General features: G+C 41.9%; 4 protein-coding genes and 1 pseudogene across 6 annotated transcripts in view; 3 read left to right on the top strand and 2 right to left on the bottom strand.

Annotated features, from left to right (window-relative positions):
• The window catches only part of LOC105061245 (ribose-phosphate pyrophosphokinase 1), a 19,050-nt gene extending 13,734 nt beyond the window's left edge, over positions 1 to 5,316 (top strand). Inside the window, exons 5-11 of one of the 3 annotated variants that reach the window (XR_012134315.1) lie at positions 1 to 63; positions 229 to 396; positions 759 to 828; positions 930 to 1,011; positions 4,036 to 4,222; positions 4,787 to 4,834; positions 4,935 to 5,316. Coding sequence is in view for 1 of the 3 variants with exons in the window: in XM_073243411.1 (XP_073099512.1) it covers positions 1 to 63; positions 229 to 396; positions 759 to 828; positions 930 to 1,011; positions 4,036 to 4,216 (564 nt within the window). In the remaining 2 variants the exon portion in view is untranslated. The remainder of the gene's footprint in view (positions 64 to 228; positions 397 to 758; positions 829 to 929; positions 1,012 to 4,035; positions 4,223 to 4,786; positions 4,835 to 4,934) is intronic. The other 2 variants (XR_012134314.1, XM_073243411.1) reach the window with 2 other exon arrangements.
• A 1,474-nt stretch (positions 5,317 to 6,790) lies between these two features.
• On the bottom strand, positions 6,791 to 9,446 carry LOC105037174 (G-type lectin S-receptor-like serine/threonine-protein kinase LECRK3). The gene has a single exon (XM_010912866.4). The coding sequence runs from the start codon at positions 9,348 to 9,350 to the stop codon at positions 6,942 to 6,944; it is 2,409 nt and encodes an 802-aa protein (XP_010911168.3). The 5' UTR covers positions 9,351 to 9,446; the 3' UTR covers positions 6,791 to 6,941.
• Positions 9,447 to 15,322: 5,876 nt separating this feature from the next.
• On the bottom strand, positions 15,323 to 15,993 carry LOC140856640 (ethylene-responsive transcription factor 3-like; annotated as a pseudogene).
• A 550-nt stretch (positions 15,994 to 16,543) lies between these two features.
• On the top strand, positions 16,544 to 17,218 carry LOC140856641 (G-type lectin S-receptor-like serine/threonine-protein kinase LECRK1). The gene has a single exon (XM_073254658.1). The coding sequence runs from the start codon at positions 16,544 to 16,546 to the stop codon at positions 17,216 to 17,218; it is 675 nt and encodes a 224-aa protein (XP_073110759.1).
• A 6-nt stretch (positions 17,219 to 17,224) lies between these two features.
• Positions 17,225 to 18,439, top strand: LOC140856643 (G-type lectin S-receptor-like serine/threonine-protein kinase LECRK4). The gene is made up of 2 exons (XM_073254661.1): positions 17,225 to 17,385; positions 17,455 to 18,439. Exons 1-2 carry the CDS (start codon positions 17,225 to 17,227, stop codon positions 18,437 to 18,439), a joined length of 1,146 nt encoding a protein of 381 aa, XP_073110762.1.
• The last annotated feature ends 5,661 nt before the right edge of the window (positions 18,440 to 24,100 follow it).

Below are 24,100 nucleotides of genomic sequence, written 5' to 3' on the forward strand. Positions count from 1 at the left end.
GATCTCCATTCTGGACAGGCAATGGGATATTTTGATATTTTTGTCGATCATGTATTTGGACAGGTATTTTCTTTGTTTTTTGCATATATACCTTCTCGTCATGCATGTTTTTTTAGTTCTAAGAAGATTTGCGGAAAAACAGTATCATCTTTTGTGGTGCTTGGCATATGAAAATTGGAGAATATTATTATCCTGTGAAATGTATAATGAATTATTTAATTTATGTAGCCTGTAATTCTGGATTACTTGGCTAGTAAGAAAATTTCTCCAAAGGACCTGGTAGTTGTTTCTCCAGATGTGGGAGGGGTTGCACGAGCACGTGGTCTTGCCAAGAAATTATCAGATGCACCTTTAGCTATTGTTGATAAAAGACGTCAAGGACATAATATCTCTGAGGTGAATATGCTGTGTTTAGAGATCCATTCATACATTTATCCTGTAATTTCTTCTTCTTCTTTTTTTTTTTCCTGACTGCTAAAGCTAGAATTTGTGAAACTACAACTTGAAGAAGTAGATTGGCTCAATTAAGCAGGATTGCTAAGTGCAATATTTCTAAATATACCTCTTCTTATACCATTGTCTCATGTTCATAATCTAATATTGTAAAATCATTTTCTAGCTTGCATAAAATCATTTTTTTTAAGAAATAAATAAAACCGGAGAATAGACCTTACATTTTATTCTTATAAATCAAATTCAGATATGTGGGAGACGATTTTCACAGAAACGTAATCAAAAATTGAATTTGAATTATGCAGGTTATGAACTTGATTGGGGATGTCAAGGGAATGGTTGCTGTTCTGGTAGATGACATGATTGACACTGCTGGTAAGCTATTCTTCATCTAAACTAATAATATACAAGGCAAATCTTGCAAAATATCATTGTAGACATGCCTTTCATGGTACTTGACATGCTTATGAATTCAGGAACTATCACCAATGCAGCAGCTTTGTTGCAGAAGGAGGGTGCAAGTGCAGTTTATGCATGCTGCACCCATGCTGTTTTCAGGTAAGCACTTATTTGGAATTCACTTCCATGTTTGTCGACTCAACCATGATTGAAATATCAGACTTGTGGTCTTCCATAGTCTATTAATACTTAGTAATTTGCTGGTAAGCAATACTTCTTCTCAGGCATCAACGGCTGAATTCAGAAAAAAATGTTAGATGCATCTGAAGTCCGTAATTTGTAGTTATTAAGATCTCTTCATTAGATATAGAAAGTATATAGTTGGTAGTTGGTAATTATTTCTTAAAGTCACAAGGTAAAGTTGAGAGTAAGTTCCATAATTAGTATGTGGTCTAAACATAGCAATCAGATAGCCCAAAGCTGCCACAGGTGGTAGACCTAGCCTATTGATGCAGTTGCCTAGATGCCTAGGCAGTTGCACAAGCAATGTAGTAGCAAGTCACTCAATAAGTTTTTGATCCAACTTTATGTTTATTAAGATTTTACGCTATATTCATTAAAATTAAACTTTTATATCTATCAAGATTCTGGGAGTGAATGTATTTGTACGAGTACTCCTTATCACTTAGAACACTCCCCTATTATTTTTAATTTGTAAATCTATACTAAACTAAAGAAAGGTGTAATAGCATATCATTTTGGCTTAGCTCAAATGGCATAGAATGCTAAATTTCCTTGCTTGTGTAACTTGTTGGAGGTTGGAGCCTTGGTCTAGGGTTCCAAATAAATGGCCTTCAAGAGTCGCTTGCTTAACATTTTATTGAAGGAAATGGTGTAGTGTTTTACTGCCTTTCTTGAGGAACTAGTTGGGATGGAAGTTTAAGACTATATATTGCTAGCTCTATGTCATGATGATAGGATGTGCTTATCTAGTCTTGAATCATACCATCGAAGAACTGACATAATTGTTATTTGATCTTGTGAAAATAAGCTCTGGGGGGGGGGGGGGGGGGGCTGATGGCTTCCAATTTTATTCCTTCAGAAGTTTTGGGAAGTCATAAAAGAAGATCTTTTGTGAATATTTGCAGAGTTATATGAAGGTAAAGAAAACTTTGAAAGGTTGAACTCCACTTACATTGTAGTAATACCTAAGAAAATGGCTGTGGCAAGGTGGAGAATTTCAGCCAATCAGCCTACAAAATGGAATGCGGAAGATTGTAAATCAGGTACTAGGTAATTGGTAATAATTCACTTGAATTCTTTCATCCATGCATCTCAATATAAATGGTACATACATATAAGATTTATTTGCCACAGAATGGGAAATTGCTTCTTGGCATCATAGAACTTAATTGGGAGTATCGATTAAGATGGACTGAAAAGCATATGAAAATGCTGACTGAAATTTCCTATTTGAAGTGGCGGAGCTCAATTTCTTAGGGGAAAATAAATTCATTGGATGAGAAGAATATCTGCAATTTGGTAAATTAGTTGTTCTAATAGGTGCAATGGCTAGAAGGTGGACAAAATGCAAGTAAGGTGATGTTGGGGCTTTTGTCTCAATCACATCCAAGTTCTGGGAAAGAGACCAATGTGTATCAAATGACTAGTTTACAAGATCCAAACCATCCATATTTTAATGAAGAGTTTTGGTGATTTTTAAAGTCTCTTTGTGGTCAAGTTACTATAGCATTGCTGTATCAGCCACTATCCATGGGTTTTGATTGCAGAACTGTAGCAGGAACTGATCAGGATACTGTAGCAGTAACTTGTTAGGGGCTTTTGTGTGTCAGGATTTTTTTCTTATGTTTTAATTGATGGCTAGGTTTTGTTTTTTATTTGATAATTAAGATTTAAAGTTATAATGGTTTTGAGTGTGTGTAAAGGTTGTAATCTTCTTTTCTGAGAGCTGTTGTTTGAGATGATGATTTGATTGAAAGAATGAAGAAAGCCAAAGTTTGGCCATTTTCCCCTCCCTTTTGTTAATCCTTTCTCCCTTTCTCTAATTCTTCTTTTCTTCCATGTTCTACTACTACTACCTTATTATTATTATTATTATTATTATGCTATTAATTTTGCAGCAGAAAACACTTCAAAAGTCTTGTCCCTACCCATGAAATCCAAACTTTCCTTTCATCTTAGATTCTAATTCTTCGCTTCAAAGGCCCACCGTCACATATAAGCAGCCCTAACCCCTTGTGTCCCATGTCAAGAGGTCTCACTCAGGGGTATATGTGTGTTTATATGTGTTCTCTTATATGTATATCTGTGTATTTAAGTATGTGTACATATGTGCACACATACACACATTCTGCAGCTTGTCGGCTTGTCTACTGCCAAAATGACTGCATGGAAGGTGGAAGAACAGTGAGTTTGATAAGTTTTCTCAAGGTATGAACTGGGATTTAGAATAGCACAGGAAGGGGGAGTCATCTCCCATTTCTTGTTTCATGTACAAATGGATTGTTACAAAAAGCTCCTATTCCTGTACTATTTCTATACAACATTTACATGGCTTTTCTCCAACATGTTATGACAAGAGAGCATTCACAAGAATTAGTAATAACCTATTGTCTTTTGTGTGTGTGTGTATATATATATAAACTGTAAAGAAACAGTCCATACCGTCAATTGGTAATCCCGCTGTTGGTATTAAAAGAACTTTGATAGTGTAAAAAGAAGAATTCAGAGATGTCAGATGCATAATTTTGCTTTTCGATTGTTGTTTTTTTACTTATGACTCCCTAGAGCTCAGTAACAAGATGGGGAAGGACAAACTCAGTTGATATATGGCATGGAAATACTGACTAGCCACTGGCGTACCATGTGCATTATCCATGCAAAATAATCCCTTCAGTCCATGCATGTTTTAAACCTGTCTATACTCCAGAAGGAAATTTGGTTCATGGTTAGACAGATGGAAATGTGTATGAGATGCAATGCACATAGCCATTCTAGTGCATAAAATAAAATTTCTGTGCATTTCATCTGAAGTTTTGATATTGTTACCATCATTAGGTCATTGATATTGCTTTGCACGTTGAAAGAAGTAATAGCTCTTAAATCATTAGCTTTTGCATTTGAGTTCTTTGTTAAATAAGATTTGTCATTCTTTGTTTGCAGTCCTCCTGCAATTGAGAGGCTCTCTGGAGGTCTTTTTCAAGAAGTGATAGTTACAAACACCATTCCAGTTGCCGAACATAATTATTTTCCTCAACTGGTTGTTCTCTCTGTTGCAAACCTTCTTGCTGAGACGATCCGTCGTGTTCATGGTGATGGCTCTGTCAGCAGCATTTTTCAGTAAAATTAGGTGATTGATTTTTATCTTTCACTATTAGTTGTCTCCATATTTCTGAGGTCCCCCTGATTTTAGTTCTCATGACCATTGTTTGAAGTTTCCTCTGTATAACTAGCAAGAACTCTTGGCTGATGATTATGTCCATTCTCTAGCTTTATTGCCCAATATTTTTTTTAAAAAAAAAAATTCGGCCATTACTAACATTCTGTAATACTGGTATACTGATTTTTGTATTTGTCCATCATAGCATTGTTGCATGCTTATCTGGATATGTGCCCATACCTTTACTTTCTTATCTAGGATCACTTGTTGGTTTTATATTCTCTACCTAATGATGTTATCTGTAATTATGAAATGTCAATTATCTAGTTTACTCGTTTGATCATCTTAAGCAGCTACTCTTATAATTGTACTTCTGTTGTTATTTTATGATTCATCTTTTTAGCTATATCACTTTGTCTGTCTTTGCTTCTCATTAACACATGATCCATATTGCAAAATATCTTAATATCGGGACAAATTTTGTGGTCACTCATTTATCGGAACTCTTATTGCTTTATCTTTTGTTTCCTGTAGGACTATGGATGTGTCTTTATTTGGTTTTTCTACTTGCCAATTAAAGCAGTACGTGAAGACAACCTTAATTATTTGAGAGTATATTTAAAAATCTGTGGCTTTCTGATTTTTCTTTTTTTTGAACCTGGAAATCTTTTTCATTTGGCAGCAAAGTTATGGCCTACATTTAGGGATCAGGTTATTATAAAAGGATGGGAGGCATCTCAAGTTATAGCCCTGACTGCATCTGACACACTTCAGCTGTCACTATCAGAATTTTATGTGGGCAGAAAGCTGTCATTTCATTGTGAAGACCCAATGAAACTTACTATAATTCTCATCCTATTATGTATGTTCAACGAAATTCATCATTTATTATCATGTTTTACCTAATCTGGTGCTGTTGAAAATATTAAATGCTGCATTGAGGATAAGATAGAGGGACGTATTAATTGAGTATTAGATGAGAGTGAATTTAATACCTATCATACTAGGGTTAGAAGTGGCCACAGAGGAATGTTCCTAGATTTGTTGCCTGATGCTTGGTAAAACAGTGAGTTTTTGTCCATGTATGTTTTGTTGGTTGCTCTTCACATTTGTTGCTTAGTTACTCCAAGAATGATTTAGGCCAATCAATGTTCAACAACCCTGCGGATCTGAAATTCTCTGCTCCCCCCTTGCATCTCTGGGTTACCAGACAGGTTTGAACCCTTAGCATTTCCTATCAGAACCCAAAAAGAAATGTTGAGGCAGACTTTTGCAAATCCGCCCTCTGTTTATCATCAGACTTATAGTAGCTTTGAGCCCACAAGTACTACTGCCTCTGACTATTTGGCAACCCTGTCTGCCCTAAGATCATAAACCACAGCATTCCACTTCATCAAGCTCTTGCTCCAGTTCTTTTTGGGAAGATATACTGCCTGAAGACTTCATCAAGACCCAGTATTGCTCTGGTAGAATTCTGTCATTGAGGATGGGCTCACAGATGTTAAATTACAGACCCTGGGATGTACAGGAGAGTAGATGATGACCGATTTCTTGAAAAATGAGCTGAATTCCATTTCCAATGGTGTCCATTGCCTAGTAAGCATCATAGGTGGTTATAACTTTAGGGTGTATTTGGTTAGCCATTAAAAAAATAATTTTTTTATTTTTTGATTTTTAAAAAGCAAAAATCAAAAAGCAGTATTGGTAACATCATAAAAAAAATAAAAAATCAAAATTAAAAAATTAAAATAATTACTTTATATGCAAAGCAAAAATTTTTAGCTTTCCAAAACTTGCTTTTCTGCTTTTTTTTGCTTTCCCATGTCTAAAATGTCAAATTAAAAAGTAAAGAGCCCAAATTCTTTTCCCTCGTCGAGCTCTTCACCTCTCCACTCTCTTCTTTCTTCTTTTCTGAATCCTTCTCTTTTATCGAGCTCTTCATCTATCGTCTCGAAACGTTGCTTTTTGCTTTATAGCAATGTAGTTACCAAACATATTTTTTTCTTTTTTTATTTTTACTTAATAGCAAAAATAAAAAAATAAAAAATATTTTTTAAAAATCAAAAATTAAAAATCAAAAAGTGTAACCAAACGTACCCTTATGTATTTTCTGTTGATTCTTTTTCTGTGGTATAACTTTATGTATTTTCTTCCAATTGTAAGTACAGATACTGCAAGAGTTTAGGCCTCTCTCTCTCTCTCTCAATAAAAAATCCAATAACTGAGCAGACAGCCCGGCTGATGACATTTCCGAGGTCCAAACTTCCTCTTTGCATTCAATAGATCTTGCTCTGAATCAATTACTATACCATCATCTAAAATCAAGGTCTTTCCATTGCTTTCTTGTACATCAGAGGAATGCTATGCAAAGACACTCAAACCTATAGTCATTCGTTAAAAGTTGTATGCTATTCATTAAACTTTCATTCATACGCTGGTTATGATGCAACACTTGGATAACACATACTATCAAAAGCACTGTTACTTGATACACAAGGTAACTATTAAGAGCAAGAGCAAAGAGAGACACTCTAGGACTTTTAAAATTGATACACTTGCTAACCCAGGGATTGACAAAATAGATGCACACAAAGATCATAGCTGGCTAGAGAATGCCATTATTTTTCACATAAGCAGGACATAGATTAAGAACAAACATGAGACATACTATGGTAGCAAGTCTATGATTTCACTGGATTGAGCTGATGTAGGAGGAAGGATCAGGGGGCTCTGGGATGGAGGTTGCTCCGTCCAGCATCTGAGTCACCTTTTGCATTGTAGGTCTCATTGATGGCTCCTCCTGGATGCACCAAAGGGCCACCTTGACAAACCTTTCCACCCTCTTCATGTCAAGGGCTCCCTCGTCATCACCTTCCACCACCAACTCCAACATCCCATCCCTGTAGCAATCGTTAACCCAGTATGTCAGTATCAGTGCCTCCTCGTTCCCCACCTCTTGTTCCACGTTCTTCCTGCAACACACGATCTCCAGCAACATGACTCCAAAACTGTATACATCCACCTTTGCTGTGATCCCCATGCTCTTGAACCACTCCGGTGCAACATACCCTCTGGTCCCTCTTATTCCGGTGTTCGTTCGAGTCTGGTCTGTCCTCAGAAGCTTTGCCAATCCAAAATCGGATATCCTTGCAACTAGATTGTCGTCCAAGAGTATGTTCTGAGGCTTTATGTCACAATGGATGATTTGGCTGCTGCATTCTTCATGCAAATACGTGAGGCCTCTTGCAATTCCCAGAGCTATCTGGACTCGCAGGTGCCAGTGTGGCCTGACACTTCCAAAGAGGAATTCCGTCAACGAGCCATTTTTCATGAATTCATATACCAGAAGCCGTTCGGTTCCTTCGTTGCAGAATCCATACAATCGGACCAGGTTCTTGTGGTGGGTCCGGCCGATGCTTCCAACTTCGTTCATAAATTCCTTATCCATGTCTGGCAAAAGGTTATCAAGTTTCTTAACTGCAACACAGGTTCCAGGCTCATCATCTAAGTAACCCCTGTAGACTCTGCTGAAAGCACCGCTGCCCAGTTCCTCACTGAATCCATTTGTGGCTGCTTCAAGCTCACTGTACGTAAAGGAGCGAAGGCTCAGCGCTGCCATGTTCGAGCCAGGCTGAAGCTTCCGTCTTACTTTGTTATAGGAGCAAAACCTCAGGAAAAGGATTGCAGTGATGAGGACAAAATTTACTATAGCAGAGCTTCCTAGAAGCAGGGATCCAACCCAAATCCAATGCCCTCCGTCTTTCTTCACCATGACTGGAATCGGAGGTGGAGGCTGGGAGTCATTACCTTTGGCATATTTGATGAAAGCCCTTCTCTGAACGTAATCGCCCTTCTTCCCGTTGGAAAGGGGGAGCTTCTTCTTCCAACAATCCCCGTTGTTTTGATAATAGATAGCAACCGCACAGAAGCAGTCGCTTAAGCATTCTCCTCTGCATCGGTCCTCATCGATGGGGCTGAAGTGCTCGTAATCAGATAAAGGCCAGTCGACATTGATAAGTAGTGAGAAATCATACAGTGCCTTCTCATCTGCGTCACAGCTCTGCGCTGGAAAATTTGCTTGACACCCTTTGTACTTCCTGTTTGGATCCAAAAAGGAATACCCGGGTGGACACTCGCAATCGACGAGGTTTTGGTTGCTATATTTGCAGTAGCTGTTGAAGCCACAAACACCACTCCCGGTCTCCGTCCTTATCGCTTGGCAGATGTCTGGAGGCTTAGAATCCACCAGATTCCAGCCTTCGCTCCAGCTCCCATTCTGCGTCCCATTCTTTGGATAGACGTACTGCCTGAAGACCCCATAAGAGTCGAGCGTTGCCCTGTGATAGAAATCACCTACTGAAGCTATTCCCGCAGATGTAAAATTAAATCGAGTGCCGTTGTTTAGGGCCAAGTAAATGGTACCCAGCTCGTCGAAGACGAGATTTGTTCCGTTTCCAACAGTGTCGCTGGACCAGTATGGATCGTATTGAAGTCCAGATGGAACGGCCACGGGATAAAACACTAGATTACCGTCGGCTTGGACGCTGAGCATGAACCTTCCACTGGAGTAATCCGTGTCCATCATTCGGGATCGGATATTGGTGCCCAGATCCAATACTTGGGAGGGCAAGATGGTGTCAGAGGGATTGGCAAAGCTTTGCCAACTAACGGAGGCGTCTGCGCTTACGAGCACGAAGTTTCCGGTATCGAGCATGGCAGCATAGGTGGCATTGCTGGTGCCAGGGTTCCACACCTCCTGGCCGTCGTCGTCTTTGAGCGAGAGCGCTCCGTTGGTGGTCAGCTCCACCGTGGCTCCGTCTTGCACCGGTTGGTCTCCGTTCGCGTACCAGACTACGGTTTTGTTTGCTGTCTTCACGAGCCAGATGGCTAGCAGGAAGAAGCTGGTATTGGTTTCGATGGGATGAAATCCGAAGGCGAACTCGCCGGAGGGCGAGAGCCACGAGCTGTTTTCGCCTAAGGGAGTCAGGGAGGAGCCCAAGCTTATGTTGTGGTAAGCCTGAGCGTGCGAAGGGCTGAAGAAAGCTAGTAGCAGGGAGAGAGGTAGTAGGAAATGGTGGAACAGAGAAGGGGGTGCCATACCGGCGAGTGGGATTTGCCTGAAGGATTTTTTTCTCCGGTGGAGGTTGTTAAACGACTGTTGCTGGCTCAATCGTTGGAAGAATCTTGGAAAAATATACCATGATGTGCCCCGTCCTTTATTTTCTACCTTATTGACTTGGGCGTCGACCTGAAAGCACCGTGGAAGTAGTCGATGGTGTCCTCACGAAAGAGTAACCATTCGTTCATGGTATAATGTCAAACGCAGAAAAGTCTTCTAGCGTTGCCAAGAAAAAAAAAAAAAAAAATCAAAGAAAATGAAAAATTCCTCCAACACCATTTGAATAGTCTCCGGATCCGACCCCCCCCATTTTCACTAAGTTCTCTCTATCCACGATCCAAATAATATCATCATGGTGATCTAAGATTATTGATAATTTTTATCCTAAATTAATATAATTTTGGTGATCTAAAATCACTGTATCTAATATGTCATATTCCAGTGATTAAATATTTCTGATATCTATAAGTAACTTATTTGGTATTTCATGATAATTCAATATCATGAATTATATAATATCAAAATTATCTTTAAAATATTTTATAAAAGTATTTTATTAATCATATAAAATATATTATAAAAAAAATATTAATATATTTATTATTAATATATTTGATAAAAATATATTTGTTGGCCTTACAAATTATCAATCCTATAAAGATATATTAATTATTATTGTGAAATTAATATTTTATTTATTCTTATATATATTATTTTTTAATACTAATATTTATTTTAATTAAAAAAATAAGATAAATATAAATAATATATTAAATAATTTTATTATATAAGTATAAAGTAGAATAATTTTAATTATAATTTAAAATTATTATTAAATAATAATATGATAATAATATGATATAATATATCATAAATGTAATATCAATATAATATAATATATAATTGATATAATATTAATAATATATTAATATATAAATATTTTTCATTGGATTAAGAAGCATTCCCGTCCTCAAATTTCAACCAATGATCACTAGCCATAGGTGGACCTTTCATATCCAAACTCAAGTATGGGTAATCCATTATTGTATTAGACAGTCCTCAAATTTCAACCAATGATCACTAGCCATAGGTGGACCTTTCATATCCAAACTCAAGTATGGGTAATCCATTATTGTATTAGACAGTAATTTGAGAAGTGGAGATGATCTGAGATTACTACTATATAGGATCATCATGATGTAATTAAATGTAGTGATCTTATCATTTCTATTCATATCATTTTTGATGTTGAGTTGATTATCCCATATAAATTCTTCCATTAGTCGTCCAATGCTTCAAAAAAAAAAAAATAAATAAATAAAAAAGAAAGAAAGAAAGAAAGAAAAGAAAAGAAAAGAAAAGAAAACTTCTATTAGTCATCAAAGTCTTTTCAGCCGGTGCAGTATTCAATGAAAGGCTCTTAATTAAATCGTGGGCTGCAAATGGTCCCTATTAATGTCAAAAAAAATCTGCTCCAGTTGCTGCAAATAATTGAGTTGCCATGAGATGTGTTAGATGGATGTCTGGTCAGGACACCACCTCCCAAGATCCTTTCAGTACCACGCGATGCAGCAGGAAGAAAGAAGAAACAAAACAAAAGAAAAACAATCAAAATACGTGGATCAGCCACAAAAGGGCTCGCCTCCACGGGGCATGCAAACTTCACTATGAAAAGAAAATTTTACAAGAGGAGACCTCACCTTCAACCTTTGTACACCCAATTCTCTCTCACCTGAAGTTCCCCTCACAAAAGCTCTCTCTCTCTTGGAGACCCCCCTGAACCCCTGAAGAGCCTGGCGACCGCTGTCCAGGAGCCTCCTGCTCCTTCTCTCACAGCGCTCTCGCCTCTCTCTCTCTTCACGGATTCGTACGGCGCGAGAAAAAAAACCAACCACCGTTCTCTGTTTCACGATCAGGGCCCTTTTATAGACCTTAAACTGGATTAGATTAGGTTTAGGTCTCCTAACCAAGCCAAATCAACCTCCTGAACCGTCGGATCGTCACCGCAATCTCCCTGGGCCGTCCGATCGCGACCGGTCCATGGAATAGTGCCATGGACCGCGTGAAACACGTGGGAAACGCCCACGCGGTCCACAAGCCCTGCCGTGGATCGCCCGGTCCATGGTGGACCGGGGCAAAGGGCCAGCAGGCCCGGCAGGGCCTGGGCCGGCCCGCGCGCGCGGGCCTGGGCCGCGCTTGCGCGCGGGCCTGAGCGTGCCTGGGCCGCGGTCCTGGGTCGCGCGTCCCGCGTGCCGCCGCCTGCGGCCGCACCGCTGCCGCCCGCCGCCGGTCGCCGGCGGTCCTCCACCACCTCGATTCTCGTGCCGACTTCAAAAGCTCGTATTTCCTCCATCCGAGCTCCATTTCAGGTGATCTTGATCTCGTTGGACTCTGTTTTTCATCGCGAACCTCGCTGTGGGCTCAATGTGGGCTGAATCTCGAGGCGTCAAATCCTAACAATCTCCATCTCGACTCGATATTCGGCCTCCTCTAAACTCCGAGAGCTTCTGGATCTCCTCGCCCCCATGCCCTGGGGCAATCGTCTGCTGATCATGGATGGGCAAACATGGGAGTTGAGCCAGGCTGCTCGATCCCATCTCCGTCGTATGCTGTGCTCCTCCTGACCTGAGACATGCTCGGGGCATCATCCTGCGGCAATAGGAATCTTACCTTGCGACGTCGCCTCTCGTCCTCCCGAGTCTCCTGTCTCGTGCCCGATCCGCCTCCTGGAGCTCCACCTCGCTTTGGGCTCCGCCTGGCTCCCGATGCTCCACCTCGCACTGGGCTCCCTGCCAGATAATAATGTCCTCTGCTCCCCTTCTTCCCCTCCAGCACAATCCTATCGCCGCGTAGTACCCTCAGGATTCCTCCACCAGCTACCGTCCTGTAGCCTCTCGAATCCAGTCTACTAAGTGAGATAAGATTTCGCCTGAAATCGGGTATGTATCGGACCTTCCCCAATCTCCTCACTGCACCGTCATGTGTCCTCCAGCTGACCGTCCCAATGCCTCTAATCGCACAGCTCGATCCATCCGGCAGATATACAGTGCCCTCACTGTTCTCCAGGGAGTCAAGCTGCTCCTTTCTGCAACACACACGATAGGGGCATGCAGAATCTAATATTCACTGCTGGAAAGAAGTAGATACCTCGTCAGATATCTCAAAGACATCTCCATCTAAATCACTGCCGGCCGTCGCTACAGCAGCCACCGTCCGATTTTTCAGTTGAGGGCAATCTCTGGCTAGATGCCCTAACTCTTCACACCGGTAACACCTGGTTTTGCTCAAGTCCCTCCTGGACTTAGACCGCCCTCATTGCGATCTCTTGTCGCTCCGTCTACCGTCTCCTGCTCCTCCAGAAGCCACCAAAGCTGAGTTATCGCCACCTGAGCTCGAAGCTGGATACTCCCTCTTGAGAACCTCGTTCTGGAGTATCGCCGCGGTGACCTCGTCCATCTTGATAGTGCTCTTCCCCACTAGAAGAGCAGTCACCAAGGACTCGTACGAAGTGGGAAGCGACGCCAGCAAAACCAGCGCCCTGGTCTTCTCCTCAACGTTCTCGCCAACGCTGAGAAGGTCGGTGAGGATCTTCTGGAAGTGGCTCAGATGCTCCTGCACGCTCTGTCCCTCAGTCATCCGCAGTTGGTAGAACTGCCTCCAGAGGAAAAGAGTGTTGGTGAGAGACTTCGCCATGTATAACTCCTCGAGCTTCGACCACAGCACCGTCGGAGAAGTCTTGCTCAGCATATGGATCACCACCTCATCCGCCAGGTACATGCGGATGGTACTCACCGCCTGCATCTGTAGCCATTTCCAATCTCGCACCTCCATGGTGGTCGGCTTCTCATCGCACAAGAGAGCATCGATCAACCCCTGTTGGATGAGCACGTCTTTTATCCTTGCCTACCACAAGGAGAAATTGCTCTTACCATCGAACTTGTTGATCTCCATCTTGATTGTTCCTGTTTTCTCCATCTTCAGTCTTGCTCACCACCGCTGCAATCTGCATCCTTGTACCGCCTTGCTCTGATACCACTTGTTGGGTGGATGTCTGGCCAGGACACCACCTCCCAAGATCTTTTCAGTACCACGCGATGCAGCAGGAAGAAAGAAGAAACAAAACAAAAGAAAAACAATCAAAATACGTGGATCAGCCACAAAAGAACTCGCTTCCACGGGGCATGCAAACTTCACTATGAAAAGAAAATTTTACAAGAGGAGACCTCACCCTCAACCCTTGTATACCCAATTCTCTCTCACCTGAAGTTTTTCTCACAAAAGCTCTCTCTCTTGGAGACCCCCCTGAACCCCTAAAGAGCCTGACGACCGCTGTCCAGGAGCCTCCTGCTCCTTCTCTCATAGCGCTCTCGCCTCTCTCTCTCTTCACGGATTCGTACGGCGCGAGAAAAAAATATAACCACCGTTCTCTGTTTCACGATCAGGGTCTTTTATAGACCTTAAACTGGATTAGATTAGGTTTAGGTCTCCTAAACAAGCCAAATCAACCTCCTGAACCGTCGGATCGTCACCGCAATCTCCCTGGGCCGTCCGATCGCAACCGGTCCATGGAATAGTACCGTGGACTGCGTGAAATGTTTGGGAAACGCCCATGCGGTCCACAGGCCCAGCCGTGGACCGCCCGATCCACGGTGGACCGGGGCAAAGGGCCAGCAGGCCCGGCAGGGCCTGGGCCGGCCCGCGCGCCCGCCTGGGCTGCGGGCCTGGGTCGCGCGTCCCGCGGCCACCACCTGCGGCCGCACCGCTGCCGGTCGCCGGCGGTCCTCCACCGCCTCGATTCTCGTGCCGACTTCAAAAGTTCGTATCTCCTCCATCCGAGCTCCGTTTCAGGTGATCTTGGTCTCGTTGGACTCCGTTTTTCACCGCGAACCTCGCTGTGGGCTCAATGTGAGCTGAATCTCGAGGCGTCAAATCCTAACAAGATGAGATCTAATCGCCTAAGGCACGTTCTTGAGACACGTGTGAAGTTTGGTTCATACTTGAGTGTATTTAGCATCCCTCTCTATAATTTTACCAGTTCAAAGTTAATGACTTTATCATTCCTTTTTTCCCACTGAAATAAATAATTCATCATTCATTTCAAAGTTAGCTTTTTTTGTCCTTTTTCCAAGGCCCGTAGCGCATTATGGAATTCGTGAGACGTAATTCTTGATGCGTTACCAACGGCAGAGGATGAAATACTTTTATGTTCCAACTGGTTCATCTATAATTTGACTGTCGAGCAATCAATACCTTTTTTCTTTCTTCGGACGATGTTCGTTAGAGGTGGGAAGACTCGGCAAGGGTTCTCTTCCAGCAACACATCTTGCCCAGAAGTTTCCACATTGGTCAAAGTTTCAAAGGACTCTCCATGTCCAGTCAACTCCACGGTAATCACCCAACGCATTTGAACGTGGCCATCTTTACGCAAGTTCTGTTGCAAGACTTCTATATATCACACGTCAGAGTTTTTGTATTTTCAAAATAAAGCCTTCCCATCCATCGAAAGTAGTTTTGTTTTGAAGCTTCGACCGTTTACTTCTTTTTATTGAATGTCATAATCTGCTCTAGTTGCTGCAAATGATTGGGTTTCCATGAGATATAGAATCTAATCTCCTATTTGAGGGCATGTTCTTGAGACACGTGTGGACCGTAGTCTTTGGTTCATGCGATTTAGTATGCTTGAGTACATTCAGCACCGCATCTTGCCCTTTTTAACTTAGTAATTAACGTCATAATATGCAAATAATTTAAGGTGCTTTTGGTTAATCATAAAAAAATATATTTTTTTACTTTTTAATTTTTAAAAATAAAAATTAAAAAATAATATTTGATAACACAACAAAAAATAAAAATAAAAATAAAAATAAAAAATAAAAATAATTAGTTTTTATAGAAAGTATTTTTTTTAATTTTTTAAAATTTATTTTTACTTTTTTCTGACTTATTCTGACTCACCTCGATGCTTGCCACCTCCCCCTGTCCCTCTTCCTCCTCTCTTTGGCTCTCTGCCTGCTTGGCCGGCGAGCACCATGATCAACGAGGTCGTGGTCGTCAAGCGGTAGAAGGAGGTTGAGATCGAATGGCAGAAGCGGATGGTGGTAAATGGACGCTATCCTCGACACCATCATCCATGATGGAGGACGAGGAATCACAGTCACTGTGCAGGTCCTCCTTGCCAGCGAGGACGTGTTGCGGATCAGCCTTTTGGCTCCTAAACTGAGACCTGAGGGGAGTGGTGGAGGAGCATCGGGGCCCACTGAAGGACTCCACGGTGCTGCTGTGGCTACTGGAGGTCGGCCACTATAGCGGTGGTTGGTGCTGGTGAGGGTAGGGAGTGTGGGGAAAAGCGACGGCGGTGGTGGGGAAGGCGGAGATAGAGAGGGGGATGGTCGGGAAGGGATGGCACAGGATAGAAAAATTGGTCTTGGCCTTGCAGTTGCGGAGGCTGATGGCAGTGGTATTGTAGGCACGGGTGGCCTCCTCGGTGGAGTCGAAGGTGCCGAGCCAGACGCACATCTTTTTCATCGGGTTGCAGATCGATCTCCACCACAAATCGCCCCCACGGCCTCTTTCGGATGCTGCAGAATTAGACCTCCAGGCCCGATCCAGATCCGATCGCCATCTTCGTCGTTGCTGGGGCCGCACTAGCTCTCTCCTACTGTATCATTGTTCGGAGGAAGGAGGGAGAGAGAGAAGAGACGGAGATGAAGGTTAGGAGCGATGTAAAGGGACGGAGAGAGAGGAGAAGATCTAAGATTGCGGAGAGAAAAAGATCATTGCAACTAATTATCAAACATATTTTTTATTTTTTTATTTTTATTTTATAATAAAAATTTTAAAAAATTTTAAATATTTTTTAAAAAATAAAAATTAAAAATAAAAAAAATGTAACCAAACGCATCCTTAATTTTCACGGTCTCAATTTTCAAAGGAGACCATTTCTGGTCAACTCCGTGGTCGGCACACAAGTTGTCTGTTTCGGTAGAAAGGGACGCGAGGTCTTTAATTAGGCAAGTTCCGCAACAAGACTCTCTCTCCCTCTTGTTGTTTCCTTCCTCTCTGTTTCTTCCCTCTCTGTATCTCTTTCCGTCTATAGTTGATCTCTCTGTAGGTTGTTCTTCTAATAAACTTCAGGTGGCCAACTCTCTTAGCTTCCTTTGCCGTCAAAAGAGATGGCCATGGCTTCTGAGTCTCTTATTCTGTGCCTCCTGCTGTTCCTTTTCCCTCTCTCCATCACTGCTCAAACTAACGGCAGAATAACCTTGGGCTCCTCCTTGTCCACCCTTGAAGAAAACACCTCGAGGGCTTCTCCCTCTGAAGAATTTGCCTTTGGCTTTCGCTGTATCGCCGACACGAACCTCTACCTTCTTGCAACGTGGTTCGACAAGATTCCCAACAAAACCATCACTTGGTATCTGACACCGAGCAATACTGATCCAACCGTGCAGACAGGATCTGAAGTCAAGCTCACCAGTGATGGCCAGCTCGTGCTCAGCGACCAAAAAGGCCAGGAGATATGGAGTGCAGAGACGAAAAGCGTCAGCTACGCTGCCATGCTTGACACCGGCAACTTCGTCCTAGCAAGCAACGGTTCAGGTTATCTGTGGCAGAGCTTCGACCACCCCTCAGATACCCTTCTGCCTGGCCATCAAAGCAACTCGCTTTTCTCCCATCAATCGGACTCCAACTATTCTATCGGAAAATTCCAACTTCAGATGCTTAATGGAGATTTCGTGCTTAATCCCATAGCTCTCCCCACCAAAAATAGCTATGATGCTTATTGGACCAGTCCAAACACTCAGGGCTCTGGATCACGCCTCAGCTTCGATCTATCAGGATACGTGTAGGTTGAGATGCGGAACGGTAGCTCAGTCAATCTCACCTCGCAGGACACCTCCTCAACAAAAGAATTCTACCAGAGGGTGACCCTCGATCCAGATGGTGCATTGAGGAAATATATCTACCCGAGAAATGGCACCACGGGGAGCTGGCAGCCATCATGGTCTACTTCATGGTGGGTTCCTGAAGACATTTGCAATTAAGCATTGGTGCAGATTGGCAGCGGTATTTGTGGCTTCAACAGCTACTGTATTCTCCAAGACGGCCGGCCTACATGCGGATGCCCGCCTATGTACTCTTACTTGGATCCAAACAATACTCGCAATGGCTGCAAGCCCGACTTCATTGCGCAGAGCTGTGACACGGAGGCATCGGAAGCAGGAGTCACATACGTCATCCGGGATTTACATGGCGCGAATTGGCCGACGTCGGACTACGAGAGGCTGACTCCGATGAATGAAGATAACTGTAGGAGAGCTTGCTTGGAAGATTGTTTCTGTGCAGTGGCGATCTTTGGGTCTGCAGGTTGCTGGAAGAAGAAGCTCCCCCTCTCCAATGGAAGAGGCCATGTGAATGATGCGAAGGCTTTGATTAAAGTAGCAGGAAGCAATTCCTCTTTGCCATCTCCTCCTCAAGAATTGCTCGAAAGGAAAAGAAACCAATCAAAGTTGATCCCTGTTGGTGCAGTGCTGTTAGGTATCTCGGTGCTCATCAATCTTTTCCTACTCTCAGGAATTGCTTTGTCTCCCTTGCTTCCATGTCGCAGAAAATCTAAGAGACTTCACCAGGATTCAGATATTGAAGGAGTAAACTTGCGCTCTTTTACACACCAAGAGCTCGAAAAGGCAACTCACATGTTCAAGGAAGAACTCGGCGGAGGGTCTTTTGGTGCAGTCTATAAAGGTGTTTTAGGAGTAGATGCACCGAAAGTTGTTGCAGTGAAGCAGTTGAAAAAGTTTGTGCAGGAAGGAGAGAAGGAATTCAAAACAGAGATGAAAGCAATTGGCCGGACACATCACAGGAATCTAGTCCAATTGCTGGGGTACTGCAATGAGGGACAGCACCGCCTCCTGGTATATGAGTTCATGACCAATGGCTCTTGGCAAGGTTCCTCTTTGGAAGCAAGAAGCCTAGTTGGGATAAGAGCATGGGAATTGCATTTGGAACAGCTAGGGGCCTCGTATACCTGCATGAGGAGTGCAGCTCTCAGATCATCCATTGTGATATAAAGCCTCAGAACATCCTTTTGGATAACTGTTACACGGCCAAGATAAGCTGATTTTGGATTGGCGAAGCTTTTGGAGACCGATCAGGCCCGAACAAGTACTGCTATAAGAGGGACTAAAGGGTATGTCGCGCCTGAGTGGTTGCAAGAATAGACGCATCACAGCTAAGGTGGATGTGTATAGTTTTGGGGTCTTGTTGCTGGAGATCATTTGTTGCAGGAAGAATGTAGAAATGGAGACGGGATTTGATGAGAAGGCTGTGCTTGCGGATTGGGCTTACGACTGCTATATGGGAAGGAGACTGGAGATGTTGGTGGAGGATGATGCGGAGGCCAAGAGTGATGCTGCGAGGCTCGAGAGCTTGGTGAGAATTGCTATTTGGTGTACTCAGGAGGATCCTTCTTTGAGGCCTTCCATGAAGGAGGTGGTCCAGATGCTGGAAGGAACAATAGAAGTACCTGCACCCCCAGATCTCTCGTATATCAGCTCTCGCAATTGAGTCTTCATCTTTATTCTAGCATACTTCTGTTTCTTTAGTTTGTTCTTGTGCAAGTGTCATGCCCCCTAATATTATATCCTTCATAAAAAAGATAATGTTGTCCATTAAATAGTTGGAAGTCACATTCAATTTTATATTCTAATTTAAAGCTTAGATATATCTTCACTCGAACTGCATTTGGGGTTGTGATTCTTGCAATATAAGACTGATCTTGCAAGCTTTTTTTTTGAAGGAAATTTTGCAATAAGCTCTTTGGCATTACTAAACCTCTTTACGACAAACCTCTATGCCAAAATCTGCAGAAACGGGAGTTGAAAAGAATGACGCCATATATTAATCTGATCCTTTCCAACTAATCAGTATAAGAGAACATTTCGTGACACTTTGAACCACTTGTTCCATCTCTTCTTCTGTCGATATCCAATCATAAAAAATTCTATGAGGCCTTGTGTGGGCATCGGAACATCCAAACAGGGCCTAAGGAATTCCAAAATCCTGAGCTTCATGTCTCAAGAACTCGATAATTTTATGGGAGGACTTGGAATGAAGCAAATGAAGCATGCACTGCTTGAGATGCCAAATAGAATTTTGTTTACATCTGGTCTTATTTGTATTAAGCAAAGGTGACGAGTCACAAAATGTTGCGGTAATTTGAACGTTTATCAACCATGGGGTATTATCATTGCAACATCTTGCCATGAAAATGCTATGACATGAGATCAACCGACCCTGTATCCTGAGATGCATTTACATTATATAGTGACGTTACACCAGTTAAAGACCCTTATGTGGAGATCTGCTTTGATCTACATGGTGTCGACAATTCAACAGCACTATGTTTTTTTTTTTTTTCTTTTGATGGAAATAGAAGTAGTCAGAGACTACCACCAGTCTTTTATTCATTATAGAAATTTACAAGTAAAAAAAAAAAAAAAAAAAAGGGAAGAAGACATGTATAAAAGCTTCTACCTACTCTATACTTTCTAGAGATTGCAAAATCCGACCCGATGGGTACGCATCATACCTAAATCGGATCAAATCCGAAAAATAAGATTTGACCGGATTTGGGTTCGGATTTGGATAAAACTCGAAAACTGTAGCACGGGTATGGGTAGGGAATGGATAGTGTTGTTTTCTATCCAAATCCGAATCCGAACCAGATCTGAACCTCCAGGTATGGATAATACCCGAACCCATACCCGAATGTATATATTTATAATTTTATTTTAGTAATTCTGTTTTGATTAATAATATACATAAAATTATTTTGGTTATTTATATGTTCTATGTTGAATTGTAATTCTATTTCTATGTTTGATTTCTATAAATTTGGACTTATAAATTATGTTCTATTTTGAATTGATAATTTTATTTTGATTGATAATATGCATAAAATTATTTTGGTTGTTTATTTTTTTTGGGTATGGGATAAGCATGGGGCAGGTATGGGTTGGGTATGGAGAAATAGATTATCCGTAGATATCTCCGAATCCGTTGGGTATGGGGATGGGTATCTTTTTTTTACCCAATCGGATATCGGGTAGGATTTAGGTATAGAGTATTAAGTTCGGATTTGGGGATGGGTAGTACAATACCCAACCCAAATTCTACCCATTGCCATCTCTAATACTCTCTATTCTTACCTTCTAGACAATATAGCAAAACAGAAACCTTTCATGCCAGCTAATCTTAACGAGGGAGCTAAGCTTGCCTAATTGTTCCACAACAATATATGATCATCAGGCTCTTTTGGAGAAAGGCATTTCCAGCTTCTAAAGTTAATAAAGATCTTAAGAAGAGTAGAGTAAATAGAGTAAGACCTGTTTAAACAAATTCTAAAGTTCCGCTCCTTCCAAATCCCATTACAAAGAGCTGCTAGCAATGATCCCCAGTAGAATGCAACAGACAATGTTTGTTTCCGAGTCTCTATTTTGACCAAAGATCCTGCAGACTTGAAGGCCATCCCTTCAATCTTATTTGAGTTTGGATCAAAAACCAGATACTTCGTGAGAACGGACATCTAATGAATAGGTGATTGGCAGTTTTAGGAGAGTTACCACAGAGAGCACAAGTCATATTCTTTGGCCAACCTTTTTTGGCTAATACATCTCTAGTGTGAAGCTTGTTGCAAAGTGCTAACCACAAGAAAAAATGAGTCTTCTCCAAAATAGCAGCTCTCCAAATAGTCCTATAGAAAGAACATTGAGTACCGCCATTATTTAAAAAAGAGTAGAATGAATCTATCGTAAAGGACTCTAAAGATTGTAGTTTCCAAAATAGCATATCATCCCATCTAGAGGGCCTAATCAGAGAGAGTACATCATATAGATCAGTAAGTAGGGCCGACTCTTCTCTAGTCAAAAGACTTCTGAGATTAATCCTCCAAGAACAAGAGCGCCTGCTCTAACATGAGCTAACTGCAACTTGCTTCTTGACTGCTCTGTCATAGAAATCAGCAAAAAGAGAGCAAAGAGGTTAAAAGTCAATCCAAGTATCCTCTCAAAATCGTATGTTTTGGTGATTTCCTAGCTTGAAAGAGAGATAGTTCCAAAAGGCAGCATTTTGCTTGCAAACATCCTTTCAAATGGGTGACAATCTTGAAAGAGATTTCTTAAATCTCATGCCAAATTTGCATCTCCTGTAATATGCTCCTCGAACCTGTGAGAACCATGGGTTATCAGATCCTTTAAGAAACTTCATGCCCACTTAGCAAGTAAGGAGAGATTCATTTGTTCCAAGTCCTTTATTCCCAATCCTCCTTGCTCTTTGGATTTGAAAACCTAATCCCAATTAACCAAATAGTGAAACCCACTCATGATATCATTGCCTTTCTATAAGAAGGCTCTTCTAATCTTGTCTATCTTATTAATGATTCATTTAGGCAATTTGAAGACAGACAGATAATAGGAAGGCAAAGCAGACAGCATAGAATTGGCAAGAGGTAATCGGCCCCCCAGGAGAATAATTTGCCCTTCCAAGAAGCCAAACTTGCATTCACTTTTTCGATCAGAGGCATCCAAAAGCCCTTAAGCAACCTTCTGTCAGAAGAGGGAGATCTAAATATTTAAAGGGAAAAGAACCAGAAGAGCAATTCATCCAATTAACGAACATAGAGATCTCCACATCATTCATATTGAGACCCATCAAAAAACTTTTGTGGAAGTTAATCTTAAGGCCTGAGGCCTCTTCAAAGGCAAGTAAGATAGCCTCGGTGGCCAAAACACTCTCTTCCTTTTTCGCACAAAATAATAAAGAATCATCCGTAAAATGAAGATTAGTAAGAACTTTGAACTCCTTCTGATTTTCAATTCCTTCTATAAGCCCAAGAGAACCTGCTTGCTTGAAGAGACTAGTAAGCACATCCACGACCAAAGTAAAAAGAGAAGGGGAAAGGAGGTCACCTTGCCTCAAGCCTTGCCTGCATTTGATCCATCTGCCCGATCGACCATTTACAAGGAGAGCCATCGAAGCCGAAGAAAGAAGATTTCGAATCCAGGAGATCCACCTGTCGGGGAAGCCTCTGGCCTCTAGCATATTTAGAAGAAAATTTTAATTGACATTGTCAAAAGCTTTCTTGAAGTCAAGTTTGCACAAGATACCCTTGAAGCTAGATCATTTGCAAAAGTGAATCATTTCATGGGCAGAAAGAAAATTTTCAATAATGACTCTACCTTTGACAAAAGCTGATTGAGAGTGATCAATCAAATCAGGAAGAAAGCAAGCCAGCCACCTTGCAAGCACTTTGAAAATGATTTTATAAAGAGAATTAAGAAGACTAATAGGACGTAGATATCGTGACGATAGCGAACCATTTTTCTTGGGCACAAGTGAAATGTAAGCAAAATTGAGACTGTCCAAAGCTAGAGTGCCATTCTGAAACTCTCCCATCATAATCATGATGATGTCATCTTTGATGTAATCCCAAAATTTTTAACAGAAATAAAAAACAAAATCATCTAGTCCCAATGCTTTCAAACTACTGAAAGAAAAGACTACACTTCTAACCTCAAGCCACCATCATTGAGAAGCAACCAAAAGCTTCACTTAAAAGATTGTGAGAACCAGAGAGGATACTTCCCTCTTTGAATATGTCTCGTCTACCTCCGGTGCTTACTGGAGCTAATGCAGTGCTATTGGGAAGCAGAGTAGCGAGCTCCGGCAAGGGTCTGCTGGGCAAGGGACTTGTGTAGCTAGCATCCTCTATCTCTTGTTAGTCTTCTCCCACCAAACTCTAGAGCAACCTTTTCATGGGAGTTACTCCACCCAACCACCGAAGAGGGAGTTTTAACTCTTCACATATCTCTGCTTTTAACTCCTTCGCCAACCTCCTCGTCTTTAAAAAGCCAGTGATTTGCTCTCCTCTGCTTGTGGGATCATGCTTGGGTTTTTAGAGCTTCAAAGCCAACGCATGTTTTCATTGCGGTGATGTTGGCCATTTCAATAAACATTGCTACATCCCTCTGGTCTGTTTTCGGTGTAGAGGAGTTGGCCACCCTCTGAAGAGGAGCAGAGCTCGTTGGCCCGGTATGCAAAGCCCCACTGCTCTATCCTTCACTGGTCGATCTGAATTTATGACAGTCTTTGTCCCTGTTGATGATGGCCACCATCGTCGATATGAGAATCTGACTTGTATTGGGGTGGTTTAAGTGATTTTCTGACCTCCCAGCCCACCTTAGATTGCCCAAGCTCTGCGGCGATTTATTCCTAGTTTTGAATGGGATCCTCTAGTCTGGGGCTCTGACTTCTTTCTGATTCTCTTCCTTTCTCGCTTTAGTCCATTGCAAGCCTCTAGAAAAGGGACTAAGAAGTATTTCTCCTTTTCTTTTACTGTCAAACCCTGGTCATATCAAAATGGTGCTTCTCCCTCCACATTTTGTTTCAGGGTGGAGCTCAATCTTCTTGGTGTTCCTCTGCTTGCTTGGGACCCTGAGTCTTCTCAGCATTTAATCTCTGGCTTCGTCCAATTGGAGAAGGTATCCACCAAAACTTTAATGGGTAGAGATCTCTCTATTTTTGAGCTCTCTACCTTCTATGAGAAAGTTGAAGATATTCCAACCTCTATCTTGGCGACCTTGGGCGATGCCACCTATCGTATTGAGGTTTCTATCTGGAGCTCCACTATCGGTTATCTGTTACCCTCGAATATTTGCTTGAGATTGGACTGG

Source organism: Elaeis guineensis, chromosome 1, assembly GCF_000442705.2.
Source record: "Elaeis guineensis isolate ETL-2024a chromosome 1, EG11, whole genome shotgun sequence".
Classification (NCBI taxonomy): Eukaryota; Viridiplantae; Streptophyta; class Magnoliopsida; order Arecales; family Arecaceae; genus Elaeis; species Elaeis guineensis.